Source organism: Dromiciops gliroides, chromosome 2, assembly GCF_019393635.1.
Source record: "Dromiciops gliroides isolate mDroGli1 chromosome 2, mDroGli1.pri, whole genome shotgun sequence".
Taxonomy (NCBI): Eukaryota; Metazoa; Chordata; class Mammalia; order Microbiotheria; family Microbiotheriidae; genus Dromiciops; species Dromiciops gliroides.
The window spans coordinates 73,374,968-73,401,489 of record NC_057862.1 but is presented as its reverse complement, the minus strand read 5'-3'; the positions used below and the strand labels follow the sequence as shown (position 1 = coordinate 73,401,489).

At 41.3% G+C, this 26,522-nt stretch overlaps 2 protein-coding genes across 2 annotated transcripts in view; one reads left to right on the top strand and one right to left on the bottom strand.

Annotated features, from left to right (window-relative positions):
• GLUD1 (glutamate dehydrogenase 1) overlaps positions 1-10,121 on the bottom strand; it is a 35,377-nt gene extending 25,256 nt beyond the window's left edge. Inside the window, 3 exon segments of the mRNA XM_043982993.1 lie at positions 9,503-9,619; positions 9,622-9,645; positions 9,648-10,121. Of these exon segments, the coding sequence (XP_043838928.1) occupies positions 9,503-9,619; positions 9,622-9,645; positions 9,648-9,939 (433 nt within the window). The 5' untranslated portion in view covers positions 9,940-10,121.
• A 233-nt stretch (positions 10,122-10,354) lies between these two features.
• The window catches only part of SHLD2 (shieldin complex subunit 2), a 96,678-nt gene continuing 80,510 nt past the window's right edge, over positions 10,355-26,522 (top strand). Inside the window, 2 exon segments of the mRNA XM_043980446.1 lie at positions 10,355-10,576; positions 14,066-14,137. The gene's annotated coding sequence lies outside the window, so the exon portion shown is untranslated.

Sequence of the window (26,522 nt, the reverse complement as noted above, 5' to 3'; positions counted from 1 at the left end):
ATGTGCAAATGTATTTGTAAATGCCTTTCTTTTTATCCTTGACCTCCTTGTAGCAATTCAATTTAATTGGAGAAGCTCGCAAGTCTTCCATGAGCTGGGGTCCCGGGATGTAAAGGCAAACAACAACACAAATTGTTCAAGAGGCATATTCTAGTGATAGAGCTTGACACACCATTTTAACAAAGTGTGGTGATCTTGATTCCTGGGGCTAGGGCAAATGACAAATGGTTGGAAGGAACTGCTACAGGAAGGCACAGTGGCAGTCAGGAAAAAGGAAAACTATCAAATGTAGTTTGATAGGCGGAGCTTCATAGCACAGTAGCATGGCTTCATTTGCTTCTCTGACAAAGACCCAGTATTTGTGCAGCCTTAGGCAAGTCCAGGAAACTCTTGGGTCTCACTTTCTTAGTCTATGGATAAGAGGGGATTGGACTAGATCTCAGGACCTCTTTATACACTTGAAAATCGAGCCCCCCCCCTCCCCCCCATGAGCTTTCATATGTGGGGGTCATCTCTACTGATGTTTACCATATTAGAAATTAAGATGTCTTAATATTATTACATAGTTTTGACCTCAAGGACCCCCTAACAAATAAGTTTTATGATCTTATCTTCCAGGTTTTAAAGGCAATCAGGTACTGGATTTAAGGTGCTCAGGTAAGAATGGAAGTAGAAGAGATGAGGATTAATAGAAACCTTACCAAGAAAGGCATAGTAGATTCATTAAATAGAATCTGGACAAACTTTACAGACTCCTTGTTTGGATGGCCAAATCATTAAATGACAGTCTGGGTATATTTCCCCACATCAAAAACAAAGAGGTTGAAAGAGATGTTCTTCTCTAAATCCCTGTTCAAGCTCTAAGAGTCCATGAATCTTATTCTTCTCAAGACATCTCCCAGGACTTAGCACAAGGTCTTGAACAAAATAGCAGGTACCGGCACATTGAATGGTGTTATATTCATTTTTCTCTTATACGGAATATTCAGTATAAAATATTCAGGCTTGGTTAAGATAGGGGAAAAGTTACTGAGAGCCCATCAAATATTATCTTGGGGCAGCTAGGTGGCACAGTAGATAAAGCACCAGTCCTTGATTCAGGAGTACCTGAGTTTAAATCTGACCTCAGACACTTGACACTTACTAGCTGTGTGACCCTGGGCAAGTCATTTAACCCCCATTGCCCCGCAAAAAAGAAATTAATTAAATTAAATAATAATAATAATAATAATAATAATATCTGCTCACCCATCATTCCTTCTGTCTCTTTTTTTGGCCCTTAAAATCCGAGGTACAGAAAAAAAAAATTCTAGGTACTGTTCTAAGACTATGCCAGGTCTCACACGAGCTAATCCATTCTTTTTTTTTTTTTTAAGCGAGGCAATTGGGGTTAAGTGACTTGCCCAGGGTCAACACAGCTAGTAAGTGTTAAGTGTCTGAGGCTGGATTTGAACTCAGGTACTCCTGACTCCAGGGCCGGTGCTCTATCCACTGCGCCATCTAGCTGCCCCAAGCTAATCCATTCTTAAAGTTTCAAGAAGCATTTTATGCAGATGATTCTCAAATCTCTCTCTAGCCAAGGATGGTCAAACTACACAGTCCCTATTTCCAGTGATCCCTAGAGATATGCTCTGCCATGGCCTCCAACACTATATGCTCAAAGCTCCAGATGAACTCTCCTTCCCAGGATCCTCCCTGTCTCTAATACCACCAGCCACCCTCTGACTTTCTAAATATACTTTTTATTAACCCTTCCCCTCATCCAGCACTTCAGGGGCTCAGCCCCACAGGAGGAAGACAACGAACGTGCCAGGCCACATGTAGTGGAAAGAACCTGGCATCCAATCTGCTCTACTCCTCAAGTTATCTAAAAGAAATTCTCTCTCAGGCTCAGCTTCCTCACCTGTAAAATGAGGGAACCCACCACAATTTTTAAGTCCCTTTTATTTCTAAAATTGTATGACTATTATCACCAGGGCTGGTTTCCCTTGCTCTCCAATCTCAGAGAACCAAGTGCTGCTATCAGAGGAATCTTCCTAAAAAATGACTTTCAAAACCCAGGCCCCAGAGCTAGCAACAATAAATGGAAGCGGTAAAAAGGCAGGTTTTTGTAAAGAAAAGCTTCCTCCGAGGCTACTCGGGGAGGTGATGTGTTTTTCCATGTCTAGAGCTTCCCAAGCATCAGCTGGGCCATCATTTATAAGAGGGCTTCTTGTTCAGGAACAGGCAGGACCTGAAGCCCTCTCAAAGTGCCCTCCCCTACCGCAGAGTCTGCAATTCCTCTCCACTAGTAGAGGGGCTAGAAACATCTTCCCTGACCTCTTTTGTTAGGCACAAACTCCTCTGTTTGGATTTCCAGGATCTCCCAAATGTGGTCCCACTCTACTCATCCAACAGCACCCCAAATTCAATCAGCATTCTTCAGTCTATTCATTCTTCACTCAAGTTCTGGTCTAATGCCTTATTACAGCACAGTCATGTGTGAACCAGTAAGACCTGGTGATAGTCTGATTGCTATCAGGCTCAACCTTGCTGTGTTTGCTATAGACCATGTCCAAGAGACCAAGTCAAGGTGATGAATTGGGGCCACAACAATCCTCAAAGAACAAAGATTTAGAGGCATTGCCATTTGTTCCTATAGAATGCATATTTACAATCAGTTAAGTTGATCCTTGGAGAATTGTAACGTGGCAATTATTAATTCATACAAAAATTAAACAATGTTCCTTAATCACCTATATGAACTTAGAAACTAGAAATATAGAAAATACCTGGAATGAACACTTAAGCAGAGACTGTCTACAGTTTGTTTTAATAAGGCAAATTATTATATTATTAATTTATTAATTATTTGTAAGATAATTATTTATTAAAGTCATATACAATTATTCACTTGATTCTGCCCCTTCATTAAAACTTAGCCTGAGGGGCAGCTAGATGGCGCAGTGGTTAAAGCACCGGCCCTGGATTCAGGAGTACCTGAGTTCAAATCCGGCCTCAGACACTTGACACTTACTAGCTGTGTGACTCTGGGCAAGTCACTTAACCCCCATTGCCTAAAAAAAACAAAACAAAACAAACAAACAAAAACTTAGCCTGGAATAAAAAAACCCCAAACACATTGTAAGCTGTATTCCTTTTTACTTTCTGCTCATGAAACAGAAAAAAAGAACTGTGTTCTTAATGAACTTGGACAGGCATTACTAAATCTTTATTTGGGTCACATCTACTCAACTTCTAGCAAAGGAAGTAATTCTGAAAAATTGGAAACTCTTAAAGACTTCCATAAAGAATAGTGTGATTCTCAGGGAAAGAACAGCAAGTTCACAGCTAGCTAAAATACATTCCTTTGCTTTTTAAGGTGGGTGAGGATAGACAGGGAGAAATGAAGCTATTAAAAAAATTACTCCACTGAAAAAACTTAGTTGGAGAATAATGCCTAACATGTTGCCTTGCTCCTAGAAGATACTTAATAAATGTTTAATGAAATAAATGTCTTACATAATTAGAATTTTACTCTTTAAAAGTTAAATACTTGTTTTATTATGAGTCTCCAAAAATGTACCATCTATTTTCTTATTACAGTAATTTTGCGGGGTTTCAACCTGTGCTTTCATGGGGACAGAGTAGGTGTTCTGAACCTGAGGCCTATGAACCTGATTTTCAAACTATCTTTTGCTAACTGTATTTCAACACAATTGGCTTCCTTTGTAATCTGAGAAAATTTTTTTTTGCTGTTAAAAAATTATTCCAGGGCAGCTAGGTGGCACAGTGGTTAGAGCACCGGCCCTGGATTCAGGAGGACTTGAGTTCAAATCCGGCCTCAGACACTTAACACTTACTAGCTATGTGACCCTGGGCAAGTCACTTAACCCCAATTGCCCTACCAAAAAAAAAAAAATTATTCCGAGGAATCCATAGGTATTACCAGACATGGCAGCTAGGAAGGCTTAAGCAACATTATCCTCAACTAATTTTTGAGTGCAATAAAATGAACCATCACATTTGTTTTCAGCAGTGTTCTTTGACTGTCATTTCAGCTTTAGTATTAGAAAGTATGAAGAAATCTTCCTTACTACAGCCAATCCGCTTCTTTTTTAAGAGAAACCACCAACACTCTAGAGACAAAGATAGCAACAAACTAGACCATTAAATCTACATTTCATTTTCTTAACACTAGGGACAAAGTGACCTTGGCAACTTTTTTAGCCTTTTCTGGATAAGATCTTTAAGGCTTCTTTAACTTCGGGATTTTAGGGGGAAAATATTAAGAATTGGCTCAGATATTTTGTTAATTGCTGAATAAAAACATTTCATCTAAGAAAAACCACATATTTATTCCTAGGAAATAAGGCAGGGAATATCCAAATTAAGGGCTAGATCCATTGTGGATAGTATTCACTCAGATAATTTGTATTAGAGATTGATCAGGTACTGTTCAAAAACTATATACAAACAGTTCTTCATTAAAGTTCACCATTTCTCTACGAAAAGGGAATGGAATTATGAATGAGTTCAACTATTGCAAGTAAGACAGGTGAACTATGGTATATGAATATAATGCAATTTTGTTTTATTGCATGTGATTCGCAGAAACATAGGGAGAACTGAATGAACTAATACAGAATGAATGGGCAGAACCAGAAAAACAATCTACCCAATAACCATAATAACACGAAGAAAAATTCAAACAATGGAAAGCACATTGACTTAAGGAGTCAAGAGAACCTGAGTTTCAAATGCCATTTCTATGACTATCTGGGTAATTAAGTCACTTAAGCACCCATTCCTCATTTTTAAAATAAAAATGGACTACCTATATACACATATACATTCATTTTCTCTCACACACACATCCCATTTCTTTTTTTAATTTTTTTTTTTTTTTAGTGAGGCAATTGGAGTTAAGTGACTTGCCCAGGGTCACACAGCTAGTAAGTATTAAGTGTCTGAGGCCGGATTTGAACTCAGGTACTCCTGACTCCAGGGCCAGTGCTCTATCCACTGCGCCATCTAGCTGCCCCCACACATCCCATTTCTTAAACAATAACAGGAACCCAAGTTTCTTATACAATTTTTTGTTCTTTTTTTCAACAAAATATTTGATTTCTTAAAAATTGCCATGGTAATGAGGTTTTAAAAGTACAATGCTCCTCACTTTGCCATTAGCAATGCCCACATACTTGTTAGGTTGACTTTATACAGATGAGTGGGCATTAAATGTTTGTCTTTCGGCACAGAGGACTTCACTGCTCTGTATTTTCTTTTCTCCTTTAAAAAATTTATTTATTTATTTATTTATTTGGTGAGGCAGTTGGGGTTAAGTGACTTGCCCAGGGTCACACAGCTAGTAAGTGTCAAGGGTCTGAGGCCACATTTGAACTCAGGTACTCCTGAATCCAAGGCCAGTGCTCTATCCACTGCATCACCTAGCTGCCCCTTTCTTTTTCTTTTTTTTTGTGAGGCAGTTGGGATTAAATGACTTGCGCAAGGTCACACAGCAAGTAAGTGTTAAGTGTCTGAGGCCGGATTTGAACTCAGGTCCTTCTAAATGCAGGGCCCCTGCTCTGTATTTTTTAAAGAACAAGTTACTGGAAGAATAAGTGATAGAGAATGGCCCATTCATCTCATCATAGCTCTCTACCCCCCTCTGAAATCTTAAGAAATAAAGGTGTTAGTTTTCATTTTTTGTAAAAGCAACAGGGTCACATTATTTTAGAAAGAGCATCAAAAGTCACAGGAGAGGCTGGTTTGCTTTTTCACAAGGACAATGACCTAAAATCTGGTTTGCCCAATATTATTCTTTTTATTTTTTTTTAATTTCTTTTTAGTGAGGCAATTAGGGTTAAGTGACTTGCCCAGGGTCACACAGCTAACAAGTGTTAAGTGTCTGAAGCTGGATTTGAACTCAGGTCCTCCTGAATCCAGGGCAGGTGCTCTATCCACTGTGCCACCTAGCTGCCCCTGCCCAATATTATTCTAACATATAACCTAGTGTCAGGAAGAGGATTCTTAAAAAAAAACCGTGTTCTGGGGTATCAGCTTAATTGCCGAAGACCTAGTCAAATACAACCTTTAGCAATGATAATCTAGACTCACTTGGAAAATTAATTTCTCTCAATAGAAGTTTTCCAAGTTATATGCTTACATTTTGTGTTGAATAATTTGCAAAGATTTATAAGAAAAAAGGAGAAATATTCTGAGAGTAGAGAATACAATTTTTGAACTCCAATGTAGATCAAAGATCTCTTTTTGTAAAGTTATGAGTACTTTCTTCAAATCTTTTAAATTACATTATGACACTGACTGTCTTTTAAAATAAACTCAACAATGGGGCAGCTAGGTGGCAAAGTGGATAGAGCACTGGTCCTGTAGGTAGGAGGACCTGAGTTCAAATCCAGCCTCGGACACTTGAGTTACTAGCTGTGTGACCCTGGGCAAATCACTTAATCCCAATTGCCTCACACCTCCCTCCCCAAAAAATTCAAAAATAAAATAAACTCAACAAAACAAGGGTGAGAAATTTGTTCTCTGGGCAAAATTTTGGTCAATTAAAAAATATCATAATAATATCATAATAAGAAAGCAAAAAGCAATGCTTTAACTGATTTTAAGCAAATATTTCAAAACTGATACATACAACATCTTAACATATTATTACTTTGCAGCATATTCTCCTAAATACTTCCAATAGAGACAGTGGGATGTTGTGGACAGAACATGGGATTTGGAATCAGGAGAGACTTGGGTTTAAATTCTAGACCTAACACTTGCTAGTTGTGTGACCTTGGACAAATCATTTGACCTCTTTGTGAGAAAATGACTTTAAAAACCTTCAAGTTGACAAATAAGAGTTATAGCTTTCATCTTTTCAGTGTGAACTTTATTTGCATCAACAGCCAAGTTATTTGGACGATTCTAAAGTAAGTAAAGTTTTACATTCTAGCACTCTATGTATGATTTGTATCATGGGATCTCAACTGGTTCTGAAAGAATCCTAAAAGTCCTAAAATTAGTTGTTTAAATGATAACATCACTGAAATTTATAGGCTCCCGAGATGATGCATTTACAAAAATTAGGAACTCATTTCAAAGATCCAGTTTTTTTGGTTCTTTGGGGGAACAGTGGTGGGAGTTCACACATACTACACAGGTTTTTCTGATCTCTCCCAGAACTGTTGCAAGCTTTAAGTTTTCAGTGTGACTTCGGCTACTCTTGATTCCTTCTTAACAAGTATTGGTGCTATAAAGTCATTCATATTTTGCTGCCAAATTCAATACTTTTCTGTTAAAGGATTTTGCTAAAGCAGCAACAAGAGGAAGATGTGACAACTTTGCATTAACCTTTAATTGTTTCATATTGTACATGGATCCCCCTTTTTTCAAAAGATGCCCAAATTTGACCTTATATGTTTTCAAATTAAAAGTGGCAATGGAGTAAACAGACCAACAGCATCTTAAAGACGTTGTAGCTCATCACTTGTAGATGTCATCAATATGCCACCTAGCCCTTTGTTCAAGTTAAGTCACTGATTAAAAAACTGAACAGCTCAAAATCTAAGGACCCATCCTTAGGACATAGAAGGGCACTGGCTCTGAAGTCAGAGAATTTGGATTCAAATCCTGCCTCTGACACTATGTGGGTGACCTTGGAAAAATCACAACCTCTCTTGGCTTCAGTTTTCACATCTGTAAAAGGAGGGGATTAGAAGAGAGCTTATGATGTTTCTTTCAGTTATAAGCTGTCTGATCCAAATGGCCATTGCTACTTTACAAAATTAGGAAACTAAGACCCAAGGTGGGCAGTTACTTACCAAGGTCACAATATGGGTGTTGTCAATACAGACTTATAAAGTAAAAATCTGTGAATCATTAAGCTGATGACTGTTCATTTAAAATGCAGTTCCAAGCAATTGCTATTCCTGGGCTGGGACCACTGGAAATTGCCCAAGTTTTCTTTGTAGGAGGAAGAACTTTTTCTAAAGTCTGTTTGGGAACCACATTTTAAATGTGGCTAACTGTAAAGAATGGTCTATAAATCAGTCCAACCTGGCATAAATAACAGTGGGGGCCCAACCTCCTCACCCAATTATTTGTAGGCAAACCTCTTTAGGCCTTAGAGGAGACAGGCATGGGGCTTAAAGTCCCTTCCACCTCTATATCTGCTTTCCCAATAACAAAACGAATTTAAGTAATGATCTTTTTTTTTTTGGTGAGGCAATTGGGGTTAAGTGACTTGCCCAGGGTCACACAGCTAGTAAGTGTTAAGTGTCTGAGGCCGCATTTGAACTCAGGTCCTCCTGAATCCAGGGCCGGTGCTCTATCCACTGCGCCATCTAACTGCCCCACCAATGATCTTCGAAACACCAGAGAGGTTCTACTGTCTTTCTGTGAAATTCAGTTACTAGGAACAGGTTCTCCCTTGATCTGGATCCTTTCAAAGGAATGAAACTAACCGGAAAGGAAAGGATTCCAGCAAGATGGGAAATCCAAGATGTGCTTGAGCACAAACGATACACAAATGTCCATCAGCATGGAATAATATGGTTTCATTGAGCAAAAATTGCTTTGACTCCTTTCTCCATCGGAGGCTCAAATCAGTAGTTAGCCACGCCCTTACCACACCCCCTCAAGCTGTTTCATTCTATTGGCTGGCAGGCTGGGCAGAAGGCGCCCCAGGTTGGCCGTCAAAGCGCTTGTTTATTGGAGAACTAGTTAAACATATTTGTGCACCTCGGGGGTGCCTATGGTTCTACAAATGAAAGTCGACTGCACAAACCCTCAGGAGGAACCCTCGAGTCAACAAAGTTGGTCAGATCAGAAGGTGCCCTCTTTTTCTTGGCCCGAGGACCCCCTGGATGGAATCGAATGCTGCTATCACCCGCCACTGATTTTTAGGGAGGGGGGAGGGTTAGCCGGTAAAAAAACAATCGATTCAAACCGCCAGGGCAACTGACATTAGAGGGAATAGGAGAGAACTCGGGAAACCTTCAGGAAGCTCCGAAGTGAAACTTACAGACTAACTCCCCTTGGTTACAAATTCGGAATAACAGTCTTTTTCAAAGGTACAACGCGGTGCAATAAACAGACACATCTTGCCCCTCCTTACTCTCTCCATGGACAGGGGGGTTGCCTTCTGCCCCCCCCCTCTACACATCCCAATCTACACACTTTATTTTTAAATTGGAAACACCAGCAAACAGCCCCAAAGAGGTGCATCCTTGAGGGAAAAACTTTCCAGGGGAGCATTGGTCCGCCACTATCCCATCTCGGGTCATTCATTGGGGCTGAAGAAGCAGAATGGGTGCCCCCCCCCCATCCCACTCCTGAACATTCGCTGGGATTGAAAGGGATAAAGTGAGCAACCGCACTCCACCCGGGGGGCATTAGCTTAGTTTGGAAGGGGCATAGTGGATGTCACCCACCCCAACCCCAGGCCATTCGCCGGGGTTGGAAAGGGGCGGGGGAGCATGTAAGTCGCCCCCGCCCCCTCGTCACTCACCTCCCTTGCAGGGGGTGCGGTGCTGGCTGTGCTGCGCCCGGTATCCCTCTATCACCTCCCAGGAGCCGTCGTCCCTCTTGATGGGGAAGGTGACGCTCAGCACATGGTTGCAGGGCTGATGATGCGCAGGATGCCTCGCACCCGTTGCGCTTCTGCTCCTCCGTCTCCCGCGTCTTCAGGTCCTCCACCAGCTTGTCCTCCAGCGATGCGGGAGCCGCGTCGAAGAAGCCCTCCACCATATTGAAGAAGTTGGGATCATCCTCGCCGGCCCCGGCCGCCTCGCTGTAGTGGCGTCGAGGGGCGGGCGGTGCGACCGCGGGCTGGCCCCGGGCCCGCAGTAGCAGGGCGGAGGCGGCGGGGTCCGTGGCGGCCGCGGCGGCGGCGGCCGAGGCCCCGGCCCGGGACAGCTGCAGCGCTTCCCCGAGGTACCGGAACATGACGGCGGTGGCGGGAGGCTGGAGGGCTCTGAGATGGGGGCTGCGGGGCCCGGCGGGAGGGAGCGGTCGCTCGAGCCGAGGTTGCTTTCCTGGCTCGCTGGCTTTCTCCTCCCTCCTCTGTACTCACAGTCTAACGGGGAGCAAAGGAAGGGCTTTCTGGGACCGCCGCCAGTGCTACGCCTTTAAATGGCAGAAGCACAGGGGGGGGCGGGGGCGGGGATGAGGAGGAAGGGCGGAGGCGCGCGCGCGCCCGGCGCCGCTGCTGGGCGGGGGAACCTCGGCCCCCAACGCCGCCACGGCCGCCGCCGCCTCGGAAACAACCGACGCGCGTGCCCGTGGCTCGCGCTCGCGGCCTGCCGCCTTCCCGACCACGCCCCCGCTCGTGCCCGCGCCCAAGGGAGGAAGCCCGGGGAGGGGGCGTGTCTTCAGTCGGCGCGCGGCCTTGGCCGAGTCTGGGAGACGGCAGCTGGGACCGCGACGCTACTCCCGGCCCGGAGAGTGGCGCCCCCTATTCCCCCGCCCCTCCAGCGCTGCCGGGTCCGGGTCAGGCCCCGCCTCCTCCTTCCGGCTCGCCCCACTTCTCCGAACGGCGCCCTCCCTGGAGCTTCCCGGTCCCCGCGGCCTGGGGGTTCCTGAGGTCAGTGCCGGGGAGGCCCAGGCAAGGCTGGAGCCGGGGCTCGGCCTCTGGGGTTGGGGCAGGGGGGAACCTGAGGCCTAAAGTGGAGACCCCGCCCCCCCACCTCTTACCCCTCAGCCCAGGAAGCGCTGCGGCCTATGGAGCGGCCACGTGCCGCAGTGGCATTGAACTGGGACACCGGAAGATATGCATTCCAAAGCCCCCGCATTGTGTCACCCTGGCCAAGTCCCCTAACCCACCAGACTGGGTGGTCCTAGACAGCAGAGACCGATCTTTGCCCCTTTTTGTATCCTCAGTGCCGGGCCCAGGGACTGGTAAAAAGTAGGTCTTAAACTTCTCTGGGCCTGAGTTTCCACGTTTGGGAAACAAGGTCTTTGATGATGCCCTTCCCCTAAGTCCACCACCTGTGGGTCAGACACTTCGGGTGAGGTTCTTGCACTTTGGAGCCTTTGTGGTTCCAACCCGAACCTGAATGAAATGAAGTAAAGAAAAGCATTTATTAGGCACTTAGCGACTGCAGAGCTCAGTCTGTGCTAGGGACATGAACAGGAAAATAAGAGACCTTGCGCTCTGACGTTGGGGGAAAACACGTGGAGGAGTGGCCAGGTACAAGTCAGGTGGAAAGGCCCCGTGGTCTTTAGGGTGCAGCGGCAAAGCAGAATTTTTGTTTGTTTTCATTTGTCATTTGTCATCAGTTTTATTGACATAAACTTGGGCAAAATGCTTTCATGTTCTTTTTTCAAAGTAGATATTAACACCTTTAATGTCGTTTCCGCTGATAAAATGGTAACAGTTACTGATGTTGAACCATTTGACAGAGCCAAGGACTTTGCACACAAGCACTTTCTTTTCTGGGTCTTCAAGAGTTGCAATTGAAAGTCCTGTAAGAGCAGCTGCCAGGCTGCATCTCCACAGGGGCTGCTTCCTTGGGATGAGAGCTGAGAGCACAAAGCTCTTGGGTTCAGGGACCTGGCTGATTCATTGGGTCTGAAGGGAGGGTGGTGGTCTTCAGCCATATCTCCGGTCAGTTACCTCAAGTGAGAATTCTCCTACCCTATTCTCGTTCCAGACCCTTTGTCTCTTCCTCCCCCCCCCCCCCCCCCGACAATCTATGTAGATTTGTTTGCTCTCTTTCCATACTTACAAATATTATGCTTGGGGACTCTAAGGTGGGCTACCTGGTGGCCTCATATTGAGGGTCGTTAACAAACTGTCCAATATCCACAATGATACAGGAAGGCTGAGTCTGGAAACTAATAGATAAGCCCAAGGTATCAGTTAAAGTGGCAGGCAGCTACTTGGGTCTGGGGGTAGAATACGAGACATGGAGTTAGAATGCAAATAGAATGCAAATTCCTATGATTAGACGGAAATGTTTTACATAATTGTATATTCTGTATCCGATTGTTTACTGCCCTAGGGAGGGTTAAGGGAGGGAGGGAAAGAGGGATAAAATTTGGAACTCAAAACTTTCAATAAAAAAAATTACTTTTAAGAAAAAGTAAGGGGGCAGCTAGGTGGTGCAGTGGATAGAACAGGAGTCAGGAGTACCTGAGTTCAAATTCGGCCTCAGACACTTAACTCTTACTAGCTGTGTGACCCTGGGCAAGTCACTTAACCCCAATTGCCTCACTTAAAAAAAAAAAAAGAAAATAATTAAAAAAAAAAGAAAAAGTAAGATTAGGCTTCAGATGGTTGAATGATACATCAGTCATTGTAATGGAGACATGAAGAAGAAAGTTTTCTGGAGCTGAAAATTAGTGTTGGAGAATTCGGATTGTAGGCGAATTTCCTATGCCATTGATTGCCAGAATGAGGAATTTAACACTGCCTGGAGACTACAGGGAATGATTGAAATTTTTATGAGTGAGGTTAATGACAAACATTTCATTGAGATAAATCTGATGTTTAAGATGATAATAACTGGGGACCAACTTAAGATAGGAAGATGTTTTGGTAGACTATTCTGTGTTTCTCCTCCAGTTTTTCCATTAATCTCAATGAATTAGCTACAGGAAATTCACAGTTAATACAATTAATTTGCAGTTTTCCTTTCTTTATACTATGACTTTTGTTGCAAATTCTTTGAACTATATCCTTTGCATTTTTTTTTTGGCAGGGCAGTGAGGGTTAAGTGACTTGCCCAGGGTCACACAGCTAGTAAGTGTCAAGTGTTTGAGGCCAGATTTGAACTCAGGTCCTCCTGAATTCAGGGCCGGTCCTTTATCCACTGCACCACCTAGCTGCCCCTATCCTTTTCATTTTTAAAATAGGAAATTACTTGGGTGACCTTGAATTCATCTAACTTCTTAGCATCTCGGTTTCTTCACCTATAAAATTAAGGGTTTATACTAAATGACCTTTAAGATCCTTTCCATTAACCCCAAATACAACAATTCCATTAAATTCTTATTTAGGAATACTGTATTAAGTGATAATCTGGAAAATTTCTGCTGTATGCTTAGCAGCACATATTACTTAAAAATTAAAAGACTCTCAGTTCTGTTTGCTCTCTTCCCATATTTGCAAGTATTATGCAACTTGCATGAAACCAAACCTCAACATAGCATTAGCTTGGGGCAGCTAGGTGTCACAGTGGATAGAGCACCAGCCCTGGAGTCTGGAGTACCTGAGTTCAAATCCGGCCTCAGACACTTAACACTTACTAGCTGTGTGACCTTGGGCAATTCACTTAACCCCAACTGCCTCACAAAAACAAACAAACAAAAATAAATAAAGTCATTCATATTTTTAAAAAAAGAGGGATTGGGGAAGGCTTCCAAAATTAACAACAACATAGCATTAGCTTTATATTTTTTCTTACTTCTCACAAGAAAGGTTTTTATATAGAACTAGATAGTAAATTCTTCTTTAGTTGTAAATTAGGCACTTAGAAGTACAATGATTGATGTCATTATTAATCTAACAAATATTAAATTATCAACTTATATATATTATAACAGTTTTAATGGCATACATTTAGTTGGCTTAGAAATTACCATGAGTTCTTAGATACTTAATTTACACAACAAAATTTTTTTTAACTTTAATTTTCACAGTATTTTCAAATGTTGGTAAGTGGTATTTTGCCTAATTGATTCAGGTTAGCTGGTGATCCCATAAAATAATTAACAAGCATTTATTAAGTAACTCCTGCCTTCTTAGCTCTGTACTAGATTTTGGGGACATAAATATAAAGAATGAAACTGTCCATACCCTTAGAAATCTTACATTCTAAGGGAAACAAATACATACAGAAATATATGCAGAATAAATACAAGAAGAATAAATAGTAGGTAGTTAAATGGAAAGTGGTTGGAGAGGAAGGGCAAGTGCTAGAAGTTGGGGAAATCTGGAAGGTCTTCATTTAGGAATGTACTACTGTTAACTGATGAATTTTTTTTAAATAAATGCAACTATATATTGGTTGAGTTACCATTTGTTACAAGAAATACTTAACTTAAAAGAAATATATCTTTTCCTTTTCAGTGAAATGTATGCTCAGTGTTAACTGATACATCTTGGATAGATATCCTAGCTGCTAATGGTCAGAAAGTTAAGGTAAGTATTTCCTTTTACTTGATTACATTATATATGTATATGTGGACATTTGACTTACAGCTTATATTTTTGAAGTTTATTTCAAAAGGTAAAGTAGTGAGGGCAGCTAGGTGGTGCAGTGGATAAAGCACCAGCCCTGAATTCAGGAGGACCTGAGTTCAAATGTGGCCTCAGACACTTAACACTTACTAGCAGTATGACCCTGGGAAAGTCACTTAACCCTAGTTGCCTCACTTAAAAAAAATTTATTTTTAATTAATATTTCGCTATAGCACAACCAGTACAATTTGGGGGGGGGGGCAGGGCAGTAAGGATTAACTGACTTGCCCAAGGTCACACAGCTAGTAAGTGTTAAGTGTCTGAGGCTGGATTTGAACTCAGGTCCTCCTGAACCCAGGGCCAGTGATTTATCCACTTCACCACCTAGCTACCCCTAATCAGTACATTTTTGAAGAAAGTTCATTAAAAACTGAATTTTACTGTCCAAGTTAATATTTCTTGATATGTATAGCCTACACAAATGGTAAATTAATTGTGAATGTTTCAAACCACACATTAATCCAAATTGCAGAAATATTTTAAGGATTTAAAAAATTTAATTTTACTCATTCAATCCGCATTTATTGAATGCTTCAAACAATGAGCTATACCTAGGGATACAACAACATTAAAAAACAAGTTTGTCTTCAAGAATAGCCATTTGGGGGCGGCTAGGTGGCGCAGTGGATAAAGCACAGGCTCTGGATTCAGGAGTACCTGAGTTCAAATCCCGCCTCAGACACTTGACACTTACTAGCTGTGTGACCCTGGGCAAATCACTTAATCCCCATTGCCCCACAAAAAAAAAAAATAGCCATTTATTCCAGACTAAAGAAAATTGTATCTTCTTTATCAGTCACTTGTTAGTTAGCATTTGTTAAGCTCCTACTAAGACCTTATTAGCTAAGATAAAGAGAAGTGGGTGAGTTCTTGAGAACTATTCAGTCTTTGTTTTGTTTTGTTTTTTTGGGGCAATGGGGGTTAAGTGACTTGCCCAGGATCACACAGCTAGTAAGTGTCAAGTGTCTGAGACTGGATTTGAACTCAGGTACTCCTGAATCCAGGGCTGGTGCTTTATCAACTGCTCCACCTAGCTGCCCTTTCGGTCTTTTTTTGTAACAGTAAAGTCATTGGGGAAAGGGAGGTCCCGAAGGAGACATTCATACATTTATATAATAATAGCAAACATGCACACAATGAGGTCGGTTTATATTCTCCCCAAGGGGAAGTCGGGAAGTCACTAAGGTTAATGTAATGATTGGAATGACGCCACCTGCTGGAGACTTACTGTAGGAAAGCTCCAACATGAGGAGAGGGCCTCTGAGGGCAGGACCATGTGGCTTTCTTTGACATCAGGAAGTGACATTGGCTTGTGAGAGGAGGAAGGGGGAGGCTGGCGCACTGGCTCGCTCTTTCTTGAGGACTCTGGTGGAGAAAGGAGCTACAAATGCGCTCTCCCTTTAATAGATAGAGGAATCTAGGCCTTTCTCTCTCTCTTTACAAAGTTCTTATTCTCCTTAATAAATGCTTAAAAGTCTAACTCTTGCTAGAGCTTATAATTTAATGGCGACCACTCATTAGATATTCTAGACAGTATAGCTAGAATTTTAGCCCTTACATTAAGGAGGACAAGGAAAGGCTTCTCATAGAAGATGACATTTTAGCTGGAACTTGAAGAAAGCCAGAGAGGCCAGGAGGTATAAACAAGGAAGGAATGAGATCCAGGCAGTGAGGACAGTCACAAAAATGCCTGAGTCAGGATATTTAGTATAGGTTTGTGAGGAACTGCAAGGAAGCAGGGTCATGGGAGCACAGAGTATCTGGGGAAGGGAGACGTCAGGTATCAAAAGGGGCTTTGGACTACTAAACAGAGGATTTTGTATTTGATCCTGCAGAACATAAGGAGATACTAAAGTTTTTTTATTGAATTGGAGGCAGGAAGATGACCTGATTGGACCTACTTTAGAAAGATGAGTTTGACAGCTGAGTAGAGAATATACCGGAAGTGGGGAGAGACTGGAGGCAGGGAGGCCAACAGCATTCTATTGAAATAGTCCAGGAATGAGGAGGTGAGAGCCTATACTAGAGTAGTGTCATTTTAAGAGGAAAGAAGAAGGTGTACAGGAGAGATGTTAAAAAGGTAGAATATTTGACATTATAGATATGAGGATTAAGAGAATGGGAGAAGTCAAGGGCAGCTAGGTGTTGCCAGTGATAAAGCACCGCCCTGGTATTCAGGAGTACCTAAGTTCAAATCCGGCCTCAGACCCTTGACCTTACTAGCTGTGTGCCCTGGGCAAGTCACTTACCCCCATTGCCCCACAAAAAAAAAAAAAAGAGAGAGAGTGGGAGAAGTCAAAGATGGCAGGGAGGATGGTGGTACCCAAGGCACTAATGGGGAAATTAGGGGTGGGTAGAAGGGAAGAAAGATAATGAATTAAGTTTTACACATATTGAGTTTAAGATGTCTACAGGACATCCAGTTTGAGATGTCCAATAGGCTGCTGGAAATATAAGACCAGAAGTCATGAAGAGAGGTTAGGGCTGAATAAAAAGATCTGAGAAGCATCTACATAGAGATGATTGTCAAATCTATCGGAGTTGATGAGATCACCAAGCAAAATAGTTAAATAGAGAAGAGAGCCCAGAACAGAGCCCAGAGCTCTATTTGTGGGTATGACCTGGACAAAAATTGAGCAGAGAAAACTGCGAAGGGGGAGGCTGAGGTAAGATGGCAAAGTGAGAAGCAATTGAGTTTAGCTTGCTGCTATCCCTTCTCCACAACAATCTAGAAAATTCACAAAGCACATATATGGGGTACACAAAGAAGAATTCATGTAATGGAGAAGACAGTAGGGGGAGAAGTGGATGACTCTTGAACCTTATTCTTATCTGAACCGACTAAAAGAGGTAAGCATACACATACATATATAGTTGGGTATAGAAATCCATCTTACCCAACAGGGAAATAGGGGGGGAAGGGTGTAGGGAGGGAATAAGGGAGAGAATAGATTAAGGGAGACAATAGTCAGAAGCATAACAGACTCTTTAAAGAGGGATGATGAGGGGCAGCTAGGTGGCGCAGTGGATAGAGCACCAGCCCTGGAGTCAGGAGTACCTGGGTTCAAATCTGGCCTCAGACACTTAACACTTACTAGCTGTGTGACCCTGGGCAAGTCACCTTAACCCCATTGCCTCACTAAAAAAAAAAAAAAGAAGGGATGAATGAAGGGAAAAAAAGAAGAAAAAAATGTAAAGCAAAATGGATGGAAGGCAATAGCAATCATAACTGTGAAAGTGAATGGGATAAACTCACACATAAAACAGAAAAGGATAGCAGAATTTATTAGAAACCAAACCTCAACAATGTGTTGTTTACATGAAACGTGTTTGAAACAGAAAGATACACGTGGAGTTACAATAAGAGCCTGAAGCGGAATCCATTATTCTTCAAATCAGAAGAAAAACCTGCATTTTGCCAAAAAGTACCATAGACAATGAATTAGTATTGGTACTAAACATGTATGTATCAATTGACAACTAAAAGAAAAAGTGAAATGAGTTACAGTCAGAAACAGACCATAAACTTCAATTTACCTTCTCAGACCTAGATCAATCTAACCAGAAAATTAAAGAATCTTTGGAAAATATTGAATGAGACTAGACAAGAGTATACCTGTTCTTATCTGTGCATGGCATGCACAAAAATTTGCCATGTATGAGGGCATTAAAAACCTCACAAATGCAAAAAAGCAGAAATATCAAATACATCTTTTAGTGACCATGATGCCATAAAATTATGTTCAGTAAAGAGCCTCTGAAGCACACATTAAACATTAATTGGAAACTATATAACAATCCTAAAGAATAAATGAGTCGGGGCAGCTAGGTGGTGCAGTGAATAAAGCACCGGCCCTGGATTCAAGAGGACCCGAGTTCAAATGCGGCCTCAGACACTTACTAGCTGTGTGACCCTGGGCAAGTCACTTAACCCCCATGGCCCGCAAACAAACAAAGAATAAATGAGTCAAAGAATAAATAAAAAACAGTCAATAGTTTAACTGAAAAGATGTGGAAGAGGAAGAGGATGAAGATGAAGAAGAATATTTTGAGGAGGAGGAAGAATTTGAAGAAGAGTTTGAGGAAGAAGAAGAAGGAGAACTGGAAGAAGAGGAGGAAGAGCTAGAGGAGGTAGAATTTGAACCAGCAGAGGGTGAGGTAGAGGATAGGGGAGCCCTTCCCCCAGATTCTTCCCCCTCCCTCAGAGCCTCCCAAGGAGGAGCCTGAGCCTGGCCTCCTGTTGGAAATAGCGCTGAGGATGAAAAGGAGGGTGGTGGTGGTGCCCCTCCCCCGGCCCTCCAGGCTTCACCCCCTCAAGGAGACAGGGAGGAGGAAGGTAGAACAGCTGTACCAGAAGCACCCCTTGCAGAAGAGCTGGCTGGAAGTGAGCCCCCTGCCTTAAGGAGAGGGCACTGATGGGAGGGGCAGTCAAGAGCTTCCCCCAGCCAAGGCTGCTGAGGCGACAGCAACAGAGATAGAAACAGCACCAGTAGGGGAGAAGGAACAGGATGACACAGCCCCTATGCTGGCCGACTTCATTGACTGCTCCCCTGATGAAGAGAAGACAACACCCCCACCTGAGCCTGACTCTTAGCACCCCCTCCACACTCACACCTCTCAGGTCTCCAACTTAAATAAAGTCATTCTCTGTATATCCAAAAAAAAAATAGTTTAACTGAAGAAAATAGAAGAAGCAGTCCCAGGTAGGAGAACCAAGAGAAAGCATCATCAGGAAAACTAGAGAGAAGAAAATGTCAAGGAAAAGAGAGTGATCAGTAGAGTCAGAGGCTGCAGAGAGATCAAGAAAAATGAGTATTGAGAAAAAAGCCATTAGATTGGTCAGTTAAATCATTGGTAACTTTGGAGAGAGCAGTTTCAGTTGAATCCAACTTCATTAACTGCAGAGAGTTAAGAGAGTGAGAAGCAGCAAATATAGAGAGCTTTCTCAAGGAGTTTAGCCACAAAAATGAGGAGACAAATGGGATCATTCTAGTGAAGGTTTTTTGAGAACAGGAAACACAGGGGCATGTTTGTAGTTACTAAGGAAGCAGCCGGTAGACAGGAAGAGAGTGATGGTTAGAGAGTGGGGATGATAGAGGGGATAATCTTCAGGACAAGATAGGATGGGATGGGATATGTATATAGAGAGGTTTGCCTTGGCAAACAGAAGGGCCACCTCTTCATGTGAGATAAGTGAAGAAGGCAATAATAGCATCTGGGATAACATGAGTGGAGAAGAGGGAGGTTTTGGCAGAATGGCCTCAGTTTTTCCAATGAAATATGTCAGGGTTCTCAGCTGAGGTGGTTGGGGTTGAGGAGCCATGGGACATTTGAGGAGGGTGATAGAGGGAAAATCTGAAAATGGTGCTGGGGAGCAAGAAAGTTGTTATAAAGGGAAAACAGCATCCACTGCTGCATTAACACGGGTGTCTTGGAGTGTGATGGAATGGCTAAACCCAACAGTGTTGGCTGGAACCAGCCTGTGCAGGGCTTTAAATGCCAGCCAGAGGCATTGTACTTTAGGCAATTCTGGAAGTTTTTGAGCCCTGTGATGGAGGAATGAAATGGCAGCTCTGCCATTGTATGCAGAAGAGAGAGATTAGAAACAGGGAGAACAATTAATCTGTGGGAACAGATTTAAACTGAGTTGTAATGAGCAAAGGACTAAATGGCTTCTGGGGAGGATGAGGCTACTTCTTTCCTGAGTCCACCACCATCTCCACCAGACAGGCTGGCACTGCAGTAGCTACCCCCATCCCCATCCTCCATGGGCATGAGGGCTAGACTCTTTATATCCTGGTTCCCCATTTCCTCTCCCTCAACTTCAGACAGGGTAAGATAAGGAATGATATTGTTTGATCAGAAATATCTGAGCTTCGAATAATAACAAGATACTACTTTTAAAGCTTGTAAAATACTTTACATCAATTATTTCTCTTAATCCTCACCATGATCCTATGACAGAAGTCCTCTAGGTATAGGTGTTGTTATCATTATTTTTATTATAGATAAGGAAACTGTCTGAGATGTAGCTAATGAAACCCTACCTCTGACAGTTTCCAGGTAGTTAATTAATTTATTAATTAGGCTAGTTAATAATCAATAAATTGATGGTTTCTCTTGGTAACCAAAGATGCCAAGTGAGACTCTGAAACACCTTAAATCAGACGTGTACCTTCTGACAGGCAGCTCCCCCAACAAGTGAAATGGTGGATGTTATTCAGTGTCTAAAGAAATAAAAGTCTTCAGCTTCTCCTGCTGAGAAATGTGGCTTGATCATGAGACTCAGCAGCCTCCAGCAGTCTGGGCAAGGGAAGCCAATTCCATCTGGACCTCTCTGGCTAGTTTTCTCCTTCATCAGCTAGGTTGCCCTAAACTATAATGGAGGACATCAAGAACTGGGGTTCTTTCCTCACAGGAAGGGCTTGTCCAGACTGGATTCTGTTTATACTCTAAACCAAAAGATTTCCCAGTTGGGTGGAGTCCCATCAGTCAGTCATGCCCTTCATAGACTTATCTTTTCAGGAGTTGGGTCTTAAAAGAAATAGGGGGGCAGCTAGGTGGTGCAGTGGATAAAGCACTGGCCCTGGATTCAGGAGTACCTGAGTTCAAATACAGCCTCAGACACTTGACACTTAATTAGCTGTGTGACCCTGGGCAAGTCACTTAACCCCTATTGCCCCGCCCCCCCCAAAAAAAGAGGAAGGAAAAGGTTGGATCACTAATTAATAATTAGTTATTAATAAAACAGTATAATACTAATTTCCCTCAGAGAAAAGTTCTGAAGAGTGATTTGGACCCAAGTCCTGCGTTCTGTTTTCCTCTGCTTTATTCCTTTTGAAGTGTATTTGGTTTGTCAAGCCAGCTTTCCACTTTGGGTTTTAACTGCCCCGCCCCCCCAGCTTTCTTTTTCAAGACATTTACTTACATTCAAGGCATCCACTGAAATGGACTTGTAAAGTTAGTAGTATCACTAATAGTTTTTGTTGTTTTTTTAAAACAACCCACATTTTTTTTCGTTTGGCTTTTTCTAAGTTCAAATGATAAAACCTTTCCTTCCCTTGATTGATGGATAGGGAGCTAGCCTTAAAGTCAAGAAGACCTAGGTTTAAGTCTTGGCCTGCCTTCTGGTCCCCAGACAAATCACTGAGCCACCCTGTGTCTCAGGAAATTTCCTAAGACTCTAAATTGCAGAGCATTAGCTGGTCTGCCCTGGTGGAGAGCGTTTTCTCACTTGCCAGAAGTTCCCTGCCAATTCATCAGCAGACATTTATTCAAGCCTTAAGAGGTTTCAAGCAACTCTACTGAATAGTAGAGACACAGATGGAAGTGAAACAGCTCCTGCCCTCAAGGAGCATACGCTGTACCTGCGGATCTTCTTCTCTGAAACTGCAAGGGTGGGTGTTCTGGGGGGTAGGGGTCCTTAGGAATTCCTCTTTAAAGAATGACACCCTCTTGCACAAAAATCCAATTAGAATAAAATAATCGTTTATTTAGGGGCTAGGGAAGGGAAACCAAGAGAGAAATCCTTGGACTTCTCATGGGGAGAAGGCATGGCACAGAGGCGTGGCTCTAATATACCTATCTCCTTAAGCAGGAGACCAGCAGATACTTTTATAGAGGACTGATGGGAGTGATCATCTGACTGTGGAAAGTTCTCTTATTGGGGGAGGACCATCCCCCATTGGTGGTAGCTGGGGGAAGTTGGGTGAGGGGTGGCTCTGGATATCTCAAGCCATCTCTGTCCTCATGCCACAAAGGCCGCAGCCACACCTAATCTTATCTCCCTGAGGGGTGGGGGAGAATGGAATGAAGGGTGGTGGTCCTGGAGTAACTCAGTCCGGGATCCAGTACTGCTCATCTCTTTAGGTGTGTCTGTCCTTTGGTTTAGTTTCTCAAGGAGAAGGTTCTTTTGATTTACTCCACAAAACTTCTGGAGTATGCTAGGCCCATAACAGTGGGGATATTTTCTCATCTCTACTTTGGAGCCAGGCTAGATTGTTGGTGTCTTGCAACATTTGCTTTTTTTTTTTTTTGGGGGGGGGGGTGGTGAGGCAATTGGGGTTAAGTGATTTGCCCAGGGTCACATAGCTAATAAGTGTCAAATGTCTGAGGCCATATTTGAACACAGGTCCTCCTGAATCCAGGGCCAGTACTCTATCCACTGCACCACCTAGCTGCCCCTATAATAATACAGTTCTGGGTTTACATTTCTTTCTTTTCTTTTCTTTTTATTTTTAGTGAGGCAATTGGGGTTAAGTGATTTGCCCAGGGTCACACAGCTAGTAAGTGTAAAGTGCCTGAGGCTGTGTTTGAACTCAGGTCCTCCTGAATCCAAAGCCAGTGCTATATCCACTGTGTTACCTAGCTGTCCCATGTAAAGTTATCTTGACTGTTTTTGTGTATTGACATTGTTTTGTTATCTGATCATTTTACTGGATCAATTAATATAAATCCATGCTTCTCTGTATTCTTCAAATTTATTGTTTCTTATGGCACAGTAATCTTCCATTACATTCATGCACCAGTTTGTTAAGTCTTTCCCCAACTGATGGGCATCCATTTTGTTTCCAATCCTTTACTTTATAAAAAGTAATACTCTTATTTTGTATACAGTAGATTTCACTTTGCATCAGCTCATATAGATACCGCCAGGTATTTCTGATAGTATAATTTTTTAAAAAATGAACTATATATAGTATTTTAAAGAGATATTTCCTTAAAATGAACCCATGAGATTGATTATTGCAACAACAGTAATAGATAACTTTTATATAGTACCTTAAGCTTGACAAAAAATTTTCTTCACAATAACCCAGCAAAGTACCCTATGTTTTGCCATCATCAATCAATCAATTATCCATCAATTCTCCTCATCATCCTCAGTCAATCCTCATCATTGTCAGTCAGTCCTCATATTCTTCATTCAGTCCTTATCATCAATCAATCCTCATCTTCCTCTAGTCATCATCAATCCAGCATCAGCATCAGCAGCATCAGCATCTTACATTACTCTCGCCTCTGCTTCAAAAATTTTTTCACAATTACAAAATAACAGTAATATTGTGAGATGATCTGCTGTGAGTGACTTGGTTATTTTCAGCAATGCAATGATCCAAGATAACTCTGAAGGACTTATGAAAATTGCACTCCATCTACAGAGAAAGAACTGATGGTATCTGAAAACAGATTGAAGCATAATTTTTTGATAGTTCTTTAATCTGAAGTTTTGTTTTTGTCTATTTCTTTCACAACCTGGCTAATGTGGAGATGTTTTGTATGACTACTCATGTATGACTTATATTGAATTGCTTGAATTCTTGGGTGGGGAGGGAGGGAGGAAGAGAAATTGGAACACAAATTTTTAAAAAATTGATGTCAAAATTTGTTTTTACATGTAATTTGGAAAAATAAAATTCTAAATAAAAAACAAAAACAAACAAACAAAAAAGTAATACTCTTAGTTATACATTCCCCCCCCCATGACCCTGCTCCTTTTCAAAATCAAGAGGTAAATAAAAATAAGAGCAAGCATGGAAAAATATAGGTATGATGGGCAAAGTTAAAAGAGTAGAAAATAAGAAGGCTAAGGAACTTAAACTTTGTCCATAGGAACATTTTTGAGGGAGGGAGTTGACTAAAGAGTTGTTTTAGAAAAATCAATCTGGTACATAGGAAGAAATGGACAAGTTCACTCAAGTTTTTAGCTAACTACATTAGCTACAAGAAGTGAACAGTACTTAAATAGCTGTTCTCTTCAGTAGGAAATATTTTTCTGAAATATTCATACTCAGACACTCACATGAGTCTGTGCTCTTATCCATTTGTGTATTCTCTCCAGGATTCAAAGCCCAACCCATCATGCTAGGACTTTCCTATATTGTGACTTTTCAAGGACAGCAGTGGTACACATAGACTATCAATCGATTTTCTTTCCTACTTCCATGTTTACCAGCCCATTTTCTTTTTTACTCATCCATTTCTTTGATGTATTTTATTCTGATGCTTTATAATTCCTTGTTTACATTATGGTACAGCTTGATTTTGCTTGTCATGCACCTTTCCAATGCTCTTTGGATAGTTTTAAATTTTCTTTCCTTGGAGATTGTTGGTATTTTCAAAATACCACCATCAGTAGAATACTAGTATTTTAAAGATGTTTGTATTAAAATAATTTTGCAGGGGCAGCTAGGTGGCACAGGGATAGAGCACCGGCCTTGGAGTCAGGAGGACCTGAGTTCAAATTTGGCCTCAAAGGTTTATTTTTATAGTCAACAAACAAGCATGGTAGGATCTTGTATTCTCTCTATCCATTGTGTAAAGATATGGCTTATTGCATAAATTGTCCTTTATTCCCTTCTAATAACTTTATCAAGGATACTCTGTATAATTATTCTCATACAATTGTGTGTAGATAGGAAAGTAGGTAGATCTGTTAGCAGGTATTAGTGTCCTTCCTTTTGTTAACATTTCTTTTTGGAATGATAATATCTGAAGTTTTTTTCTCTCCTTGCCTGGTTTACTACCTTATCTGAGACACCTTCAAAATACCTTCAAAATGTGCCACCTCCAGCATGGACTTCCTCTTTAGATACCTTTGGTTTCTTAGGTGCCATCCACACTTCTTCTATATGAGTACATATGGGACTGTGATGTTAGAGTCCAAATGTGGTAGTTTATTGGTTTGAAAAGAGTTTGTTATACAGATAATTGTGGGGAGTTCCATCATTTATCTGTTGTCCTCCTAGTTTTATCCTCAAATACTTTGGGGAATGACTATAATCAGTGGGTTTCTCTCTCCCTACATTTCTTTTGATTTGGTTTGGTTTCTTGCTATCTTCAGAGGACACAATGTGCACAATCCTCTGTATTATTTAACAAACAGTGTATGTTCTAAAGTTGAGTTACCTTGGGCTCCTGTAACTATCTTTATCAAGTAAGTCAGCGTTTGGTGACCAAGCAATTTTTAAGCTGTTTTAATCTCCTCTTTATGGCAAGTGATTTACATTGATTAAACTTTGTATGAAATTATAGTTAGTGTTGATGTTTGCCATCCATTTCCCATTTGTCTGCATCAAGAACTCATTTAAATAGATAAGTTTGGAGTTTTTAATTGTATTCTACATCTTTCTCATTTTAATTTTTCTAGTTTTATATGAATTTTGGATTTCAATCTGACAGGGTGGTATTCTAATTGTATACAGATAGCTGGTTCAGGAGTAATTCCCTACATCATTTGCAAACTCTTAATCATTTCATTTTTTGTTATATCATTTTATGCTTGTATAGTATAGCTCAGTTTAGTAGGTGAGAGGTGAGGAAAGTAAGTAAGAAGGTCAGTGGTTGCTTTTCCTTGCATATTGGATGAAATTCTAGCAGATGTGCTTTGGGACATGTGTAAACATGTTCATTCATACTTTGAATATAAACCTTTGAATATGTAATAGACTGTTCCATCATTTGTATAGTAGGCATCATTTGGTTAGCATTATTACTATTTCTAATTCTCTTTTTTCAAATACTTTTGACTTTGTAGAATTTGGTATGTTGTTATTTAAATTCGCAATAGCTTCTGTTAGTCATCATGAATGTAAGAAGACAGTTTATTTCTCAAAAATGAAACTTACTCAGCTAGTTAAGCATATTAATTATATTTTGGTTGTAAAATAGATATCAGGATAAGGGTTGGGGAGCCTCACCTGTGCTAAATCACCTATGTTAGACGTTGACTGGCTAGATATGTGGATTTTGTCCACATCACATTTATGATTGATGTGATTTGGACAGGACCCAGGAGACATTTAATAATTATTTTTGTTTAAATAAGTCAGAGATTATTTGCAAATGGTAAATCTACCATACACCATCCAAATCTACCATCAGCAAAGGAATCTTTGTAATGCCCTGTCTTTTAGGTTGAATTAGACAAGTACAATTTTATTTAGTAAAAATATAATACTGTTATTTCTGTTAAAATAACATTTGTTTATACAATGAAGAAATGCCTATACTAAAACCTGCAGAAACTTGGAATTTTGATGAAGAAGATGACGTAAAGCAACATTGCAAGGTAGTAGCTCCCATTTGAAGTAACCTTTTCATCTCAGATCTTATTTAACTCAATGGATCTAAATGATTGTTGTTTGTTAGAGTTAACTTGTCCAGAATTCAAGCTGAACTTCTTGACTAAAAGGCCTTGACTGTTCTGCAAGAGGGTACTAAAATATATTCAGAACATGAAATATTCTTGAGAAGTATCAGCAGGAAAAAATTTGCAGCATATCTC